This window comes from Loxodonta africana, chromosome 7, assembly GCF_030014295.1.
Source record: "Loxodonta africana isolate mLoxAfr1 chromosome 7, mLoxAfr1.hap2, whole genome shotgun sequence".
Classification (NCBI taxonomy): Eukaryota; Metazoa; Chordata; class Mammalia; order Proboscidea; family Elephantidae; genus Loxodonta; species Loxodonta africana.
Window position 1 is genome coordinate 24,935,326 of NC_087348.1, and position 21,036 is coordinate 24,956,361.

General features: G+C 40.5%; 1 protein-coding gene across 1 annotated transcript; it reads right to left on the minus strand.

Moving 5' to 3' along the window:
* Nucleotides 1-208: 208 nt before the first annotated feature.
* Nucleotides 209-1,190, minus strand: LOC135231846 (olfactory receptor 9G19-like). The gene has a single exon (XM_064289044.1). The coding sequence runs from the start codon at nt 1,124-1,126 to the stop codon at nt 209-211; it is 918 nt and encodes a 305-aa protein (XP_064145114.1). The 5' UTR covers nt 1,127-1,190.
* Between the last annotated feature and the right edge of the window lie 19,846 nt (nt 1,191-21,036).

The window sequence follows — 21,036 nt, forward strand, 5'->3', positions numbered from 1 at the left end:
TCTTCAAATGTTATTTCCTAAATTGCCCTAATTTTCTTATCTTAGATCCCTTGAACTGTATCATGTAAAGGTTGGAAAAAGTCTTTAACTTGAATATAAGTTTTTTTTTTTTTTCATCCTGATGGAGCACAAGGGCAGCTCTGCTTGAGATACAAACAACCCGATGAAAATTTTTCTTTGCATCACCTCAGAAAGAGAGAATCTGGATTTATTTAAAGAGTTTATTCAGTGCTTCTTTCACATCCTTATTCCTCAGGCTGTAGATCATAGGATTCAACGTGGGGAAGACCACAGTGTGAAAGGTGGAAACTATTTTGTTCCTATCCATGGAATAGCGATATCCGGAGCGACAGTAGATGTAGAGAATGGAGCCGTAGTATAAGGTGACAGAAATCAAGTGGGAGGAGCAGGTAGAGAAGGCTTTGAGGCAGCCCTGGGTGGAGCGGATCCTCAAGACGGTGGTAATGATGAAGAGGTAGGAGGTGAGGATGAGCACAATGGGGATGATGACATTGGAGGCCAGGAGAAAATACCGTAGAGTCTGGAAGCCATCTTTTCTGCCACAAGCCAGCTTCACCAGGGGAAGTAAATCACAGAAAAAGTCATCAATGACATTGTCACCACAGAAGTTCAAGGCAAAAGTTCTTTTGGTGATGATGTAAGAGTTAACAAATCCACCAAAATATGAGGCTGCTACTAAAAATGCGCACACCGTTATGGACATTGTCTGAGAATAAAGCAGTGGTTTTGAGATGGCCACATAGCGGTCATAAGCCATGGCGGCCAACAAGTAACACTCACTAAATGCCAGCCCAGCAGAGAAGAAGAACTGAGCTAGGCAGCCAGCAAAGGAGATGCTTTTGTCCTCAGAGATGCAGGTCACTAGGATCTTCGGGGTGTAGACAGTAGAATACCAGAGATCCAAGAACGAGAGATTACCAATGAAAAAATACATGGGTGTGTGGAGCCGGGAGTCATTACAGATCAATGCCATGAGTATGGTATTTCCCACCACAGTCACAGAGTATACTCCAAGGAACACCACAAACAGGATCAACTGTATCACAGGGTCTGTCGTGAAGCCCACCAGGATGAACTCAGTTACGGTGTGATTGCCCCTCTCCATGGCTATAATCTCAGCTAAGAAGAAAGAAAATAATGGTTCAGCTTGAATTACTTGCTGAGTACATAGGAAATATGCTACATAATCTATGAGTCTAGTATTCAACCAGTGACTGTAGGTGCTCATTTTAGAAAGATTTTTTTCAGTTTCCAACAATCACTGATTTGGCAATTTTGTATTTAATTTCCAAATTTCTGAAGTCAGTGAATTATTTTTCCCCATTAGGAATGACTGTTCAGTTAAATGAAAGACAGTCCTATAACTGCTATTTTCTTGTGTGGTCATCCTCATAATTGTGTGGTTTCTTAGCTTAAATCGTGACTTGTTTGCATCTGAAATACTAGACTTAATACCTTTTTGAAAAATATATTTTTTAAAAAATCAGATATTTTTCATATGGTGCTTGCATATATTGGAACTCTGTATGACCATAACATAATATCTCATAATGATATCTGTAGGCATTAGAAAGTAGGAAAATATAAGGAAAAAAATGTTAGAGCACAGGGTAACATACAAATTTTTTAGTAAAATATATATACACAAGGATCATATACAATAACGGGATGATAAAGGGCTTAGGATTAACTGCATTCATAGCAACCCTCTAGGAAAGAGTAGAACTGCCCCATAGGGTTTCCAAAAAGCAGCTGGTGGATTCAAACTGTCAACCTTTTGGTTAGCAGCCAAACTCTTATCTACTGCACCACCAGGGCTCCATATTATGCATACGCTATGATACCCACATAATATAAACAATAATTTAAAGGAGAAATTTTAATAAAACTCATTGTCTAGTACTAAAATCATATACATTATTTAAATTTTTTATTATTAGGGTTTTTCCCTTAAAAATAATGAAGCAAAAAAAAAAACTAATTGTATTTATGAGACTATGAGACTCGCCATCCATCTGATGATACAGAAATCTGTCCATCCCATTCAGGATTCTCTGCACACAACAATAAATTCTTTGATGGAGTGGTGTCTTAGCTACAAATGGGGTACACAGGAATATATGTAGCAACTGTACATCTATAGTTCACGAAGGGACAATTCCAGTAGTACTAACTTCCTACCAACCTAAGTCATCTTGTAGTTAAATAAAGAAAAATCCCCGTCAATATGATTGTTATGATAAGCATAACCATCCTTTTGGAACCTAGGAAAACACACAGTCCACATTAGACTTTCAATATTAGTGTTAATAAATTGATGTCTTTGGGAGTAAAATATAGAACAATAGAAGATTGTTCTAATTAGATTTTTTTGTCTCTACTCCTCCACTAAAGGAAACCCTGGTGGCATAGTGGTTAAGAGTTATGGCTGCTAACTAAAAGGTCAGCAGTTCGAGTTCAACAGGTGCTCCTTGGAAACCACATGGGGAAGTTCTACTCTGTCCAACAGGGTGGCTATGAGTTGGAATCAACTGGATGGCCTTTTTTTTTTTTTTTTTTTGGTACTCCTCTCAAGATGCGGTTACCAAGGTCCAAGGAACACAAATGAGTACAGCCAAAGCTCAGTCCTCACGTGCAGCATGTAAGCTTATCACTCCTGCCAGCCCCCAACACTTTTCACTTGTTTCCCATACCTGTCTGGTTTTCCTTCTACTTCTCTGGTTGTTTGTTCTTGGTGTTATTGCCCTACCTTTGAATTATTATTATTATTATTTTTTTTTTTGAATTTTTGAGTGCTCCCAGAATTAACCTTTGGAGGTCTTCTCTTTTCCATCCACAATCACTCCCTAGTGATCCTATCTGGTCTGATGACTTATACTTTCCTATAAGTGAATGAACTTTAATTTTATATTCAGTGGCGCCACTACGGTTGGTGTCACTCTCCTTCTCCCCCGGCCCCCATGTACCTTCTCCGGTACCAGACAGCACAATCAGGAGCAGGAAGCCCCGCCCGCCCCAGACCCTGCTTCAGGAACCGCTGCCGAGCCCAGTAGAGCTCTGGAACCCCACGCCAGCAGCCCCTTTCCGTCCTCCAGCCCCGTGCACTGATCTGGCCAGTGCGGCTCCTGCCTCCTCGCTGCCCACCCGCCCCGAGCCGGCCGCATCCCTCCAGCCGCCTCTCCGCCAGTGGTCCTTGCGCCGGGCCAGGCAGGACCGAGCGGCCGCTGCTGACCGCACTCGGAGTCCAGGCATCCAGGGGCTCTGCAGCCAGTAGGGGCCGGCCCTACAGCGAGCCCCCGGTCTTGGCAGGGGACAGAGTGGGGTAAGGGCTGCCAACAATAGGAACTTTCTGTCGGCACTGAAACCACAGAGCAACGACGGGACTCATGGAAACTGCTCCCGCTCCTTCACGACGGCGTCCGGGGGCACGCGGTGACTCCTCTGGGGGAACCGCGGGGTACAGGAACTGGCTCCCCGTGGCGTCCTCACACTTGGGTAGCGGCCCTGTAGCATCAGGCGCCCCACAGACCGCCGTCCCACCTCCAGCCACGATTCCTGAGGAGAGGGGCGGCGGAACCCGGGCCCTGTCCCCCGTTCCAGCCCAAGGAGAGCGCCCAGCACCCAGGTTCGCCCAGGCGCGGGTCCCGCCCCGACGCCGCTGCCTGCCGGGCCTGGCTCACTGTCCTGTAGGGTCCTTACCTGCCGGTCTCTAAACGATGCGCAACTTCTTACCCGGTCCCGTGTCAGCGCCGACAGCCAGGGTCAAGAAGAGCGCAAGTGAGCGTGCAGGGGCGCCCCTGGCGGGGTGAGGGCGCGGCGTCCTCAAGTGGCGCGCGGGCATGCTGCCCGCACGGCCGGCTGGGGCAGGGCGAGGGAAGGGCCCACTCCAGAGTCTGCACAAAAATTTTATAGACAGTCATTTTGGTGTCACCCTCTGACAGTGTCACCGTCACCCCCCTAGTGACGCCACTGTATATCTCCTGACCATTTCTCTTCCCGAATTCCAGACTCACGGATCTAAATGCCTACTTAATGTCTCTTACTGGATGTCCACAGGGCATCTCAAGCAAAACCCAGATCTGGACAATCCTTCCCAAACCCTTTTCTCTCTCAGCCTTCCCCACAGCAGTAAATGGCATTATTCCAAGTTAGGGGAAATCATTTAATATCATTCTTGACTTCACTCCATTTTTCACACCATATCTGAAAAATCAGTAAAAACTTCTTAGCTCTTCTTTTCCCGCTCTCCCCCTCTCCCCGTCTTCCTCTCTCCCTCTCCGCCCTTCTCTCTCCCACTCTCTCCCTCTCTATATATATTCAGCAGTTTTTCTCAGCTCCTTCCGCCCCCCTCCACCCCGCCCCGCCTAGACTAAGCCATTATTGTCTCCAACTTGTGTTATTGGAGAAGCCTCCTAATGCTTTTCCTGCTTCCATTCTTAACCCACTTGACTCTACTCTCAACAGGGCAGCCAGAGTGTTTCCGTTCAAATGCCAGTTAGATAATTTTATTCCTCTGCTTCAAACTCTCCAGTGGCTTCTCAACTTAGAGTAAAATTCAAAGTCCTTACAAAGGTGGACACGCTGTGTGTGATCTGTCCCTCATTACTTCTCTGTTCCTGGCTCCTACTAATCTTCCCTTCACTGTTTTCCTCCAGTCCAGCCAGCTACTCTCCTTCTTATTCCTGGAATAAATGGCTCATGTTCTGGGTCTTTGTAGTTGTTGTTTCCTGTGGCTGGAAGTCTTCTCCCCCTGCCCTAGGTATCTTCATAGCTAGCTCCCTCACATTTTTCAGGTGTCCCCTGACTACCATATTGCAGTCTACCTCCCAGACATTTCTTAGACCTCTTTCCTATTGTATTATTCTCCCTAGCGCAGTTCATTGTTCCATATTACATATATATCATTTATTTATTCAACCTATTTTCTTTCCTCTTCACTAAAATATGCTCTTTCCCATTTGCTTTTTTTCCACTTTTTTTTTTTAAAAAAAACTGTTGTAAAAATGTAGACAATACATTTGCCAATTCAACATTTTCATGTGTACGATTTAGTGACAACAGTTGTATCAGTCATGTCATGTAATGATCACCAACATCCGTTGTCAAATTTTTCATCACCACAAACAGAAACTCAATGCTTCCTAAACAATGATTTCCCCTGTGCTTCTCCCTCTCACCCCTGGAAACCACTCTTACACTCTGGTCTCTATACATTTGCCTATTCTAGGTACAGGTATCACAGCCCTGGTGGTGCACTGGTTAAGAGCTTGGCTGCTAACCAAAAAGTTGACAGTTTGAATCCACCAGCTGCTCCTTGTTTGATGTTTATCTCAGGTTGATTTGTAGGTTTGTTATGAGATTCTGTGGACTGCTTGTTTTAAATAAATCACTTAAGGCAAAATGAGAACAATTTTAGAGTTGGACAAAGTCTTTGAAAACATGGGATCCATAAGAACTCAGTTTTCTTGTGAGAAAAAGTCAAAAATGCCTGGAGCCAGTCTCAATCTTAATCCCTTCTGAGTTACTATTTTCTGATTCTCACAATGATCTCAGAATTTGATAATTCATAAAAATAAGATATAAAATTTGTGAATACTGTATTCTGAGTCAAGCACAGTGCTTAGTGCTTCACAAACATCATATTTATTCCTCACAACATACATCATGTATAGGTTTACAGATTAATAGCAATCATTTCACAGACGAATTGAGGTTTAAGAAGAAGTTATTAGTACAATTAATAAGTGGTGCTGTCTTACTCCAGAGACCTGGCACTTAACCACTCAGTCACCTTCATTCATATTTGATTTTAGGTTAGTAAATGCTAGTGGGCTCCCTGGGTCTCTCTCTTTTTGGTTATAATACTTTAACTTAAAACCTACAGGATATGCTAAGAGATGTAGGCATTGTCACAGGTGGGTACCTCATACAGGTGGAATCGGAAAATGTTTCCAAGCGCTCTTCTTGAGTCTGTTCTCAACAGGGCAACCGGAGTGTTCTTATTAAAATGCCAATCATTTGCTGGTAGATTCTGGTATCTCTTACATTTATAGCCAACCCTGACTATGAGCATAGAAACATTCAACTTCTCCACCTAGGATTGGGACACTTAACTGGCAACTCTCACAGTCATTAGCAATGAAGCCCAACACTGTGGGCAGGAAACATACCTTCTCTGGCTCCCCAGTGTATTCGATTCTTTAAGCACCTCAGGGGTTGATAACTTTGAAAGTGTCTGAAAATGCAATTAAAAAAGAATGTGTTGGCTTTATTTAGGAGAATTTTGCTCCACGCAAAAGAAGAGAACGACTTAAAAAAATAATGATGATAATTATGATATACTGAGAATGTACTCTGTGCACATGCCTTCCTGGAACTTTATTTAATTGTCAAATAATTCCATGAAGCATACATTTCAGTTCCATTATAGACTAGAGAATAGATCTAGAGCAGTTACTTAACTTGCCTAAGTAACTCAGAAATAAGGGCAGTCAAAATTTGAACCCACGACAATATGTTTAAAATTCATGGTCTTTCCCCTATACCAAACTTCAGAGAAGAATGATCTTTGAGTATCCACTGAGCTGTAACTATATTCTTTAGATGTGGACTTCACCTATCCTGAACATCTCTATAGACAGATTTTGCAACAAGCATATTCACTCACAATCCTCATACTCTCATTACCCAATTTTGAAGTGACATATTTCCTAATGTGTCCAAAGCAACTCATCCAGTTTCTCCATTATTTATCATAATAATATTTATTGACAACTTAGTATGCAGCAGGCACTCTGCCAGAAAAAAAGGGCTTTAAAGTTGTCATTTCATTTTAAGCTGCACAATAATCTTGTGAAGGAAAGGAGATTATTATTACCAGTGAGTTAGCAGAGGCATAGAAATAGTTCGACATACACTGTTTGAGGTCACACACAACAGTGGAGGCTGGCAGTCAAGATGCAAAACAAATTCTCCCAATACTCCTAATTCCTCCCCAAACTGGAATATTTGTCTGGCATTTACTATGGTCTAGATATTCTGCCAGGTGCTATGAACAAGAGGCAAAACTGAGGCATTGACCCTGCCACATTAAGGGTGTAGTTTATTGGGAGAAAACAAATCTTCGTAAAGAACTGCAGTAGGTTATGATAGAATTAAGTGAGAGTGGAGATTGCTACGGGCAATGAGGGAAGTGTGTGTGCTATGTGAGGTTTTACACAATAGGAGGAAACACACATCTTTTCTTGAAGAATAAATGGACAGTTGCCAAGTGGTAGGAGGGCAATGCTGGTAAAAGAAACCACAACGATCAAAACATAGATGCAGAGGCGGAGCCAACATGGCGGAATAGACAGACGCTTCTGTCGAGCCCTCTTTACAACAAAGGCCCCAAAAACAAGTGAAATGAGTATATTTGTGACAAGCTGGGAGCCCTGAGCATCAAAGGCAAGCTTAAACAAGGAACTGAGGGGAAAGGGAAGGAAGAGACCATTCAGAAGTGGAGAGGAGTTACCGGACCTGAATCCCGAGGAGCCCTCAGGCACCATTCCTGGAGCAGCTGCAGCGGCAGCGGCGGCGACGGGTTGGTCCTAGCGTTCGGCCGCAGTTCCCTCAGGGAGGAGCAGGCAGCCGCAAGGCCCACTCACACCTCCGGAACCTGAGGAGAACAGCGCTCTCGGCAAAAGCTAAGTACTTGCGTATACTTTACTGTGCCCCGGCCCCCACACCCCCAAGCCAGCTTCAGCAGCTGAATCCCTGGGCCTGAGATAGGCCCTGGTGAGCACCTGGAGCCATCTCCTGCCTTGGGGTAGGAAAACATTTGCAGCTGGGGGGAAAAGATAATTTGCTAGCTCCATTAACAGGAGGAGCTCAGGACAGAAGCAGCTCTTGTCCAGGCATAAACCGTCCGTGGACCCTGAGCACCTTTCCCTTCTGCATGGACCTGTGTGGGCCTATTTCGGGAGAATAGGCCCTTGTTGGCAAACTCTAACCATTTCAGCTATGCGGTGGAGAGGTAGATGTTTGATGTTTGACATTGCTTTGCCTATTAAATAAGGTCCTCACCTACCCACAACAGGGACCTAAGGACTGGTGGCTCCATTTGGGTTGCCCAGCCACCCGCAACAGGGGTCCAGGAATAACTGGTACCTCCGAGTCCTTACAACAAAAACTTTGGGTGTTCATAGTCCCTCTGCAGAGCCCACCCACCAGCACACTCTAGGGAACAGGGATGTGTTTTCCTCAGAGACTCTTGGGTTTGGTTCTCAGCCCCCTGCCTTGTTCAGAGCGTGACCCCCTGCTGCAATCAGATACGGGTATATACGCCAATCACCCCTGCCCCTCTAAGACTGTAGGACAGAGCCTATACCACACACTTGATATCAGCTACCTGGAAACCTGAGCTGAATTCATACAAGAAAAATGAATGGACTCCTAAACTGATATACCTGATAACAGCTCTAGCCAGCTGGGGACAGGACACAAGAGCTCCAAAGGTGAAAATAATCAAGCTAGCTCACTCAAGCAACCCATAGGGGTATACCAAAACAAAAGAAAGCAAGCAGCTATGACGCCGTAAGTAAGCATAAACTAATACAATAACTTATAGATGGCTCAGAGACAACAGTCAATATCAAGTCACATAAAGAAACAGGCCATGATCACCTCAACAGGCTCTCAAAACAAAGAATCCAGGGATCTTTTAGGTGAAAGTGCATTCCTGGAATTACCAGATGCAGAATACAAAAGTTTAATATACAGAACCCTTCAAGACATCAGGAAGGAAATGAGGCAATACCCAGAACAAGCCAAGGAACACACAGATAAAGCAATTGAAGAAATCAGAAAGATTATTCAGGAACATAATGAAAAGTTTAATAAGCTGGAAAAATCCATCGACGGACAGCAATCAGAAATTCAGAAGATTAACAATAAAATTACAGAATTAGATAAGTCAATAGAAAGTCAGAGGAGCAGAATTGAGCAAGTAGAAGCTAGAATTTCTGAACTCAGAGATAAATCACTTGGCAAGATAAATCACTTGGCACTAATATATTTGAAGAAAAATCAGATAAAAGAGTTAAAAAAAATGAAGAAATCTTAAGAATCATGTGGGACTCTATCAAGATAAATAACCTACAAGTGATTGGAGTACCAGAGCAGGGAGGGATAACAGAAAATACAGAAAATTGTTGAGGATTTGTTGGCAGAAAACTTCCTTGATATTGTGAAAGATGAGAAGATATCTATCCAAGATGCTCCACATAAGGTAGATCTTAAAAGAAAGTCACCAAGACATATTATAATCAAGCTTGCCAAAACCAAAGATAAAGAGACAATTATAAGAGCAGCGAGGGATAAAAGAAAAGTCACCTACAAGGGAGAGCCAATAACAATAAGCTCGGAATACTCAGCAGAAACCATACAGGCAAGAAGGAAATGGGATGACATATTTAAAAAATTGAAGCAATAAAATTGCCTGCCAAGAATCATATATTCATCAAAACTGTCTCTTAAATATGAAGGTGAAATTAAGACATTTCCAGATACACACAAGTTGAAGGAATTTGTAAAAACCAAACCAAAACTATAAGAAATACTAAAGGGAGTTCTTTGGTTAGAAAATCAATAATATCAGGTATCGACCCAAGACTAGAATACTGGGCAGAGCAACCAGATGTCAGCCCAGACAGGGAAATCCAAAAAAAAAAAAGCCCAACACAGGGTAACAGCGATGTTATCATATAAAAGAAGACAACATTAAAATAATAAAGAGGGACTAAAAAATGTAATCATATACCTTCCGTATGGAGAGGAATATACAGCGATACAAAAAAATAAAAGTTAGTTATAAATTTAGAAAATAGGGGTAAATAATGAGGTAACCACAAAGGAGACAAACTATCCTACTCATCAAAATAAAATACAAGAAAAAAATAGAGACTCAGCAGAAACAAAATCAACAACAACAAATATGAGGAAAGGACAATATGTAAAGAAAATCTACTCAGCACATAAAATCAAGTGGGAAAAAGAAGCTGTCAGCACACAAAAAAATACATTAATACCTGTCATACCTATCCATAATTATCCTGAATGTAAATGGCCTAAATGCACCAATAAAGAGACAGGGAGTGGCAGAATGGATTAAAAAAAAAAGATCCATCTATATGCTTCCTACAAGAGACACACCTTAGACTTAGAGACACAAACAAACTAAAACTCAAAGGATGGAAAAAATATATCAAGCAAACAATAATCAAAAAAGAGCAGGAGTGGCAATATTAATTTCTGACAAAGTAGACTTGAAAGTTAAATCCATCAGAAAGGATAAGGAAGAACACTACATAATGATTAAAGGGACAATACACCAAGAAGATATAACCATATAAAATATTTACGCACCCAATGACAGGACTGCAAGATACATAAAACAAACTCTATCAGCATTGAAAAGTGAGATAGACAGCCCCACAATAATAGTAGGAAACTTCAATACATCACTTTTGGTGAAGGACAGGACATCCAGAAAGAAGCTCAATAAAGACACGCAAGATCTAAATGCCACAACCAACCAATTTGACCTCGTAGACATATACAGAACACTCCACCCAACAGCAACCAACTGTACTTTCTTTTCTAGTGCACATGGAACATTCTCGAGACTAGACCACATATTAGGTCATAAAGCAAGCCTTAGCAGAATCCAAAACATTGAAATATTACAAAGCATATTCTCTGACCATAAGGCCGTAGAAGTGGAAATCAATAACAGGAAAAGCAGGGAAAAGAAATCAAAGACTTGGAAACTGAACAATACCCTGCTCAAAAAAGACTGGATTATACAAGACATTAAGGATGGAATAAAGAAATTCATAGGATCCAATGAGAATGAAAACATTTCCTATCAGAACCTTTGGGACACAGCAAAAGCAGTGCTCAGAGGCCTATTTATATCAATAAATGCACACACCCAAAAAGAAGAAAGGGCCAAAATCAAAGAACTATCCCTACAACTTGAACAAATAGAAAGAGAGCAACAAAAGAAACCCACAGGCACCAGAAGAAAACAAATAATAAAAATTGGAGCTGAACTGAATGAAATAGAAAACAGAAAAACAATTGGAAAAATTAACAAGAACAAAAGCTGTTTTTTTTAAAAAATCAACAAAATTAATAAACCATTGGTCAAACTGTCAAAAGAAAAAGAGGAGAGGAAGCAAATAACCCGAATAAGAAATGAGATGGGCGATATTACAACAGACCCAACTGAAATTAAAAGAATCATATCAGATTACTATGAAAAACTATACTCAAACGAATTTGAAAACCTAGAAGAAATGGATGAATTCCTAGCAACACACTACCTACCTAAACTAATACAAACAGAGGTAGAACAACTAAATAGACCCATAACAAAAGAAGACATTGAAAAGGTAATCAAAAAACTCCCAACAAAAAAAAGCCCTGGTCCGGATGGCTTCACTGCAGAGTTCTACCAAACTTTCAGAGAAGGGTTAACACCAGTACTACTAAAGGTATTTCAGAGCATAGGAAAGGACAGAATACTACCAAACTCATTCTACGAAGCCAGCGTATCCCTGTAACCAAAACCAGGTAAAGACACAACAAGAAAAGAAAATTATAGACCTGTATCCCTCACGAATGTAGATGCAAAAATCCTCAACAAAATTGTGGCCGATAGAATTCAACAACATATGAAAAAAATAATTCACCACGACCAAGTGGGATTCATACCAGGTATGCAGGGATGGTTCAACATTAGAAAAATAATTAATGTAATTCACCACGTAAATAAAACAAAAGACAAGAATCACATGATTCTATCATTTGGTGCAGAAAAGGCATTTGACAAAATTGAACACTCATTCATGATAAAAACTCTCAGCAAAATAGGAATAGAAGGAAAATTTGTCAACATAAAAAAGGGCATTTGTACAAAGCCAACAGCCAACATCACCCTAAATGGAGAGAGCCTGAAAACATTTGAATTGAGATCGGGAACCAGACAAGGATGCCCTTTATCACCACTCTTATTCAACATTGTGCTGGAAGCCCTAGCCAGAGCAATTAGGCTAGATAAAGAAATAAAGGGCATCCAGATGGGCAAGGAAGAAGTCAAAGTATCTCTATTTGCAGATGACATGATCTTATACACAGAAAACCCTAAGGACTCACCCAGAAAACTACTGAAACTAATAGAAAAATTCAGCAGAGTATCAGGATACAAGATAAACATACAAAAATCAGCTGGATTCCTCTACAACAATAAAAAGAACATCGAAGAGGAAATCACCAAATCAATGCCATTTACAGTAGCCCCCAAGAAGATAAAAGACTTAGGAATAAATCTTACCAGAGATGTAAAAGACTTATACAAAGAAAACTACAGTACACTTCTGCAAGAAACCAAAAGAGACTTACGTAAGTGGAAGAACATAACCTTGCTCGGGGATAGGAAAACTTAACAGTATAAAAATGTCTATTCTACCAAAAGTGATCTATACATTTAATGCAATTCTGATCCAAATCCCAAGGACATTCTTTAAGGATGGAGAAACAAATCACCAATTTCATATGGAAGGGAAAGAGGCCCTGGATAAATAAGGCATTACCGAAAAAGAAGGACAAAGTGGGAGGCCTTACTTTACCTATTTTAGAAACTATTATACCGCCACAGTAGTCCAAACAGCCTGGTACTGCTACAACAACAGATACATGGACCAATGGAACAGAATTGAGAATGCAGACATAAATCTATCCACATATGAGCAGTTGATATTTGACAAAGGCCCCAAAACAGTTAAATGGGGAAAAGACAGTCTTTTTAACAAATGGTGCTGGCATAACTGGATATCCATCTGCACAAAAATGAAACAAGACCCATACCTCACTCCATGCACAAAAACGAACTCAAAATGGATCAAAGACCTAAATATAAATTCTAAAACGATAAAGATCATGGAAGAAAAAATAGGGACAGAGTTAAAAAAGGAGCCCTAATACATGCCATAAACAGTATACAAAACATTGTAAAGAACGTAGAAGAAAAACTACATAACTGGGAGCTCCTAAAAATCAAACACTTATGCTCATCCAAAGACTTCACCAAAAGAGCAAAAAGACTATCTACAGACTGGGAAAAAGTTTTTAGCTTTGACATTTCTGATCAGTGCCTGATCTCTAAAATCTACATGGTACTGCAAAAAGACAAAAAACCCAGTTAAAAAATGGGCGAAAGATATGACAGACACTTCCCTAAAGAAGACATTCAGGTAGCTAACAGATACATGAGGAAATGCTTGCGATCATTAGCCATTAGAGAAATGCAGAGCAAAGCTACAACGAGATTTCATCTCACTCCAACAAGGCTGACATTAATCCAAAAAACACAAAATAATAAATGTTGGAGAGGCTGTGGAGAGATTGGAATGCTTCTACACTGCTGGAGGGAATGTCAAATGGTACAACCTATTTGGAAATCGATTTGGCACTTCCTTAAAAAGCTAGAAATAGAATTACCATATGATCCATCAATCCCACTCCTTGGAATATATCCTAGAGAAATAATACCCTTTACACAAACAGATATATGCACACCCATGTTTATTGCAGCATTGTTTACAATAGCAAAAACATGAAAGCAACCAAGGTGCCCATCAACAGATGAATGGATAAATAAATTATGGTATATTCACACAATGGAATACTACGCATCGATAAAGAACAGTGAGGAATCTGTGAAACATTTCATAACATGGAAGAACCTGGAAGGCATTATGCTGAGTGAAATTAGTCAGTTGCAAAAGGACAGATATTGTATAAGACCACTATTATAAGAACTTGAGAATAGTTTAAACTGAGAAGAAAACATTCTTTTGTGGTTACAAGAAGGGGGAGGGAGAGAGGGTGGGAGAAGGGTATTTACTAATTAGGTAGTAGATAAGAACTACTTTAGGTTAAGGGAAAAACAGCACGCAATACAGGGGAGGTCAGCACAATTGGACTAAACCAAAGGCAAAGAAGTTTCCTGAATAAACTGAATGCTTCGAAGGCCAGCATAGCAGGGGCAGGGGTCTGGGGATCATGGTTTCAGGGGACATCTAAGTCAATTGGCATAATAAGATCTATTAACAAAACATTCTGCATCCCACTTTGAAGAGACGTCTGGGGTCTTAAATGCTAGCAGCCATCTAAGATGCATGAATTGGTCTCAACCCACCTGGATCAAAGGAGAATGAAGAGCACCAAGGACACAAGGTGATTATGAGCCCAAGAGACAGAAAGGGCCACATGAACCAGCGACTACATCATCCAGAGACCAGAAGAGCTAGACGGTGCCCAGCTACAACTGATGACTGCCCTGACAAGGAACACAACAGAGAACCCCTGAGGGAGCAGGAGAGCAGTGGGATGCAGACCCCAAATTCTCATAAGACCAGACTTAATGGTCTGACTGAGACTGGAAGTACCCCACTAGTCATGTCCCCCAGACCTTCTGTTGGCCCAGGAAAGGAACCATTCCCCAAGCCAACTCTTCAGACATAGATTGGACTGGACAATGGGTTGGAGAGGGATGCTGGTGAGGAGTGAGCTTCTTGGATCAGGTGGAGACTTGAGACTAGGTTGGCATCTCCTGCCTGGAGGGGAGATGAGAGGGTGCAGGGGGTTAGAAGCTGGTGAAAAGACATGAAAAGAGAGAGCGGAGGGAGAGAGAGGGCTGTCTCATTAGGGGGAGAGTTATTGGGTGTGTGTAGCAAGGTGTATATGGGTTTTTGTGTGAAAGGCTGACTTGATTTGTAAACTTTCACTTAAAGCACGATAAAAATTATTAAAAAAAAAAAGTAGATGCAGGGAATTGAATGGAAGGTGGAGAAAGGTTTGGAAGTTTGACAGAGCTTGCTATCTGGAGTACAGTGTGTTTGTAGGAACAGTAGGAATGAGGTAAAATGAAATCACAGAGGACTTCTGATGACATACTCAGAACATTCTTGGAAGATAATGGCTTAAATCTGAGCCAGTATTAAAGTTCTTGAAACTTCAGATGCTAAGGCAAAGTTTGGTTGTGTTAGGGAGGCAATTCCAAACCAAAAAAACTAATTCCGCTGTGGTGTCGATTTTGACTCATAGCAACCCTATAGGACAGAGTAGAACTGCTTAAACAGTGTGTCCAACCATTTCTAGAGTTTCCAAGGAACACCTAGTGGATTTGAACTGCTGACCTTTTGGTTAACAGCCATAGGACTTAACCACTGCATCACCAGGGTTTCCTAATATTAAAATTCTTGAAACTTCAGATGCTAAGGCAAAGTTTGGTTGTGTTAGGAAGGCAATTCTAGCACTGCTTAAATCAATGCATGCATAACCAACCTCAACAATGAGTGCATAAACAATCTACTCCATCCCAACCCCAGGATCAGAACATTTATCTACAATGTTCACAGTTTTACAACAGAACTCTAGGCTGCAGACCCTAGAGATGTTAATGTCATCACTGAATTCACCCTATATGTCACATTTATGAAGCACCTTAGGATTTTATGGCCTAGATCATCTCTGGGAAACCCAGTTAGAGAATAAATGTATTGATCAGATAAGTTAGCCTTGATTCCTATCAAAATTGATAATAATGAAGTGGAGACAGAGAAGAAGGAAGAAAGAAAGGAAAGATGTGTTCGAAGCCAGGTGCTCTACTAGAAAATTTACATATATTATTTCCACTCTTCGTAACAATTATGAGATAGATATCATTTTTATCATTTCCATTTTAAAATTATGGGATTGGACACTTAAAAAGATAGGCTGAGAGGAAGGAGCAGAGATAGGATTTGAACTCAGGTTTGGGTGACACTAAATCCCATTCTCTGTACATTTGGCCATGCTAATGTAAGGACATCAAAGTGTAGAAGTTCTAGTCAGATAAATCTATCTGTTTTCAAAGAAATGAATGAATAGACAAAAAGAAAATGGCCCTGCCTTGATATGCATGGATCAAAATCACAAGCCAGTCCCTGCCAGTTTCATGAACTCAACAGCTCTTCCTGATGTGACCTCAATGGGATCATTTCTGCTCATCTCCAGAACAACCCTTTTCAAGTTTCCCAATTATTCCTAGAACAAGCATTTATTGAGCTTTACCTGTGCACCAAGTACCAGGCTTAGTACTTGATATGAGTTATTTAATTTTTCACAGCCCTATAGGGTCACAATGAGTCAGAGTTGACTCAGTGGCAATGGGCTTGGTTTTGGTTTTATGGGGAGGGAACAACCATTAAAAAGGCTTTTTGTTAATCTGTGTAGACAGAGATTTCTAAAACTTCCCTTGTAATTTGTCCATTGCTGTAGTTGTGGATTCTGGCTGGTGGAAAGGCCTGAAACCTAGAATCATTCTGTCAGAATACAGTTCAGCCTTTGTGGACTCCAGCTTCTACTAACTTTCATTGAGTTTGCCCTCTTATAATCACACAGCCATCTTGGAGGAATTGGCCATTTCCGCTTGGATTTTCTACAAGGTTGCTCACCGCTTTGCTTTCAACGCTAATTACATAGCGTTGTTCCAGTATTGTTTTCCATTTCTGCATACCTGGTTTCCAGCTTCTTAAAACTGACTGTTCTTTTAGGGGCCACTTGCATATCCTTTTTGCTTATCCTAGAGTATGAAAGTAAGCGTCTTCTGTACTAACAGCAGGGTCTGTATATTACACATCAATGTACACACTTTGCTGCTACCATTTGTACTTTTGGCACTAGAATTTCCTTATCTTGCTCCTGATAGTGTATTACAAGCAAGCATGAAATGTATTTATCTAAATAAAAATAATAAAAAAAAGGAAACCTCTAAATTGGTAATTGAATTACTTTCCTGTAGCTTTATAGTTTGTGACATTTCTTGACCTTGCTAGTTCTTTCATTAAATCCGTGTAAGATCTAGTCATCTGGTTAAGAATTTTAAGTAGACGTGACTATGAACCCAAGAAACTGTATTACTGTTACTATTGGTCATACTAAAACTGTTTATTTCCTTGCGTCTATGACCCACAAGGATGTGAAATAACTACAAGAAAACGTTTTTGTACACTCTACATCCTTAGTATTTTTACATGTATATGATAGGGATGTACGTGATTTTCCTTCATACAGACCGCTGAAATAAAACAATATGTCAATCAAAAAAAAAAAAAAAGGCTTTCTGTTTAAGTTAACAATCATATAGCATGGTGGAGTGGTATTTAATGTTATTATTAATAAAATAAAGTGCTCATAAAGGAAAAAAAATATTGCTGGAGAATAATTTTTCTTCAAGTATTATTTAAATGATGTGTTTTAGAAAACAATGAAAAATTAAGTACTAGAAAAGGTTGACTGCATTTTATGTCTCACACTATCCCATGAGGCCACCCTATTTTACAAACGAGGAAATAGACGGCTCACTGCAGAAGCAGTTACTCCTGGGATTCACAAAGCAAATCAGTGGGCAGAGCTGGCTCTAAAACTCTGTGCCTCTAGCTCCACATTTTGTGCTCTTCCTACTGTAGCAAATTCTACCTTAGACTCCCTGTGCTCTGACACAAATCCTTTCTTCAGAGTTTTTTTCTATTAGTCATATCTTGAGGAGAAGGGGCAAATAACCCCAGACCTCCTAACCCTCATACCTTAACCCACCAAAAAAAAAAAAAAATCCTCCAGTAAATATGGTGATAACCTAGTGAAAGGGAAGCATAGGTAGAAATAGACAGCTTTATAGTGAAGTGGGGTATTTATATCTCAAGGAATCCTTTGCTGGAAACATCTGCATTTTCCCACACAGAATCCACACACACGTGGATACAAATGCTTGATTTGGAGAGAGCAACAATAGTGACCTCTTGCATCTTGGTCATGTGTACTCTAAAGGATGTTCACATTCAAACTCTTTGCACTTGCTGTTCGTCCTGTCCTCATTGGACATTATTTTATTCCATTAAATTATTTTTCCTCATAAATATGTCACTTTCTCATTGAGATCGTCCCTGATCACCAGCTCCAAAATTGCCCCCTCTCCCTATTATCCTTCACTGCTTTGTTTTTCTTCACTTACCATCTGGTTCACCTTATAATCGACTGATTTACTTCATTTCCTGTCTGCCCCCACCCGCCTCCCACTAGGATGTGACTTCAAGAAGAGTATGCTTTGTTGCTTGTTTTTTTCTCACTGCTCGATGTCAATGCTTAAAACAGTATCTGGCACCAAGTAGGCACAAATGTTTCCTGCATGAATGAATGGATGAACTGCTCTAATTATATAGAAGCATATCAACCAAATCCACATTCCGATCTGCTTTAATAATAGCATTTAACTCCTAAAGGAATTGCTTATCATTCCATATGACTCGCCGGATCTAGAAACCTCTGACAACCCGGTGCTTTTTGCAAGCAGTTGTAAGAAAAACCAATGGCAACTAGTCACATAATACACAGCCTGGTTGATGGACTATAGAGACAGTTCCCACATATTTCCAAATAGAGTGTAGTTCTCAATGGCCTTTCTTTTAGCTTTTGTGTCAATCGTATGGTTTTATTTTCTATTCCTTCTTTTAATGTAAATTTCTCTTTCTCTTCACTAATGATAGGACTTGCTAGGTCTCCCTTTTTACTCTCAGCAGTTTCAAAATTGCCATAGAATGGTGATGGAGTATGAAAATGAGGCTTTGTAGCCCCTGTCATGTGACAGTATGTAAATAAAAAACCTGTTGCCATCAAGTCAAATCCGACTCATAGAGACCCTATAGGACCCAGTAGAACTGCCTCATAGGGTTTCCAGGGAGCACCTGGTGGATTCGAACTGCAGACTTTTTTGTTAGTTGACATAGCACTTAACCACTATGCTGCCAGGGTTTCCAGTATGTAAATAGTTGTTGGGTTATTGTGGGAATAGGACAAAATATCTATGCTACCGGTAATACCTAAATTGTACAATTTGCCTAAAATTTGCAGCAACAACATCATTCCAACATTCTAATCTAATCAGCTAGTTCCAGATCTTTTATTACAGTTATTAAATCCCAAGGGTTTTAGAATCATGGAATTCCTTATGGTTTTATTGCTTGGGGAAATGTCTAACAAGGCAACCAAATAAAACTAAACGTTGCTAAAGTTAGGCCAATCTTATTTAATAAGACTAGAAAGGTTTTGTTTAGTTTCAGTTGATTCCCAAATGATGTAAGTATTCAGCCATAATTTTCCTTCATATTTCTTGTTGAGTTTTGTTCAATCTCAATGGAACATAATATTATATTTGTATGTATATTTGTACACATGTATCCAAACACATAAACCAAAAAAAAAAAAAAAAAAAACCCAGTGCCGTCGAGTCGATTTCGACTCATAGAGACCCTATAGGACAGAGTAGAACTGCCCCATAGAGTTTCCAAGGAGCGCCTGGCAGATTCAAGCTGCCGATCCTTTGTGTTAGCAGCCATAGCACTTAACCACTACACCACCAGGGTTTCCATTCCAAACACATACATTTGGATATTAGTAAACACATAGATATGACAGATATGGGAATGTCTGTGGCATGCTGGATATCTCCCATCTGCCCTTCCAGATCCACTCCCAATCTTTTCCATCCTGCTCTCTGCTCCAGGAGACCAATTTATAGAAATTATATCAATTAATTTTGGCCAATGGAGGGAGGAACTAAGAGGAAAGAAACAACTGAGGTCATAGTACTTATTTCTGGGTTTATTTTTCTGCTGGCTCAATGAGGGCCTTGTTTAATCCCTCATTTAATGTAATTTATTTAATGCTCAGTTTATTAAACTTATAAACTAAGCTTAAACTAAAACTTCTATAGTTCCTACACATGTTTACTATTGATTAATTACATTTCCTTGTGAGTTTATACTATAACTAAATATTCAATACAGGAAGAGGTGGAGCTAGATAGCGAAGTAAGTAGTTGCTCCCATCTACTCTCCCAGCAACTAACTCACTGAACAACAAATAAAAACAAGCACAGACTGAGACGTTGGAGGCCCTGAGGAAGTGTAACGCCGGCTGATAACTCTCCTTCGCACCACATGCCAACTTCACCAGTGGTGGGACATCACAGAAAAAATCATCAATGACATTGTCACCACAAAAATCCAATGTGAATGTGTTACTAGTGAGTATTATTGCATTGACAAAACCTCCGGAATAGGTACATATAACCAAATAGATGCCCAGTCTTTTCGACGTAACCTGAGCATAAAGTAAGGGGTTGGAGATGGCCACATAGCGGTCATAAGCCATAGTGGCCAACAAGTAACACTCATTATATCCCAGTCCAGCAGAGAAGAAGAACTGAGCTACACAGCCAGCAAAGGAGATGCTTTTGTCCTAAGAGATGCAGGTCTTTAGGATCTTTGGGGTGTAGATAGAGGAATACCAAAAATCCAGGAATGACAGATTTCCAATGAAAAAATACATGGGTGTGTGGAGCTGGGAGTCATTACAAATCAATGTTATGAGCGTGGTGTTTCCCACCAGGGTCACAGAGTACACACCAGGGAACACCACATATAGGATCAACTGCATCACAGGGTCTGTGGTGAAGCCCACCAGGATGAACTCAGTCATGGTGCGATTGCCCCTCTCCATGGCTAAAGGAGCCTCACCTAAAATGGCGTTTAATTTCCTCAACACATATTAAATGAAGGCATTCTGTATACCAGGTACATGTGTTGGGGTGAAGACTAAAGGTATTAGACTGAGGAGATCTGAGCAGGAATCCTGACTTGAGAAAATGATGGGAGTTCTCTCAGTCTCAATATATTCATTTCAGTAAAATGCATTTGTAGCAGTAAAGCCATAATGCTACTGGGGTCTATTCATTTTGTTCAAAGTAAATTTTTTTGAGCCCCAGTTGCTGTTCTAGGCACAGTACTGTCCCTTATTCCTGGCTTGGGTCAGGTATACCTTAGTCTTCGACGTGACATCTTTGCTTTTCAACACTTTAAAGAAGTTCTTTGC

What these genes read in the sequence shown, in the direction of transcription:
- LOC135231846 (XM_064289044.1), bottom strand. Translation starts at nt 1,126, where the DNA reads ATGGAGAGGGGCAATCACACCGTAACTGAGTTCATCCTGGTGGGCTTC.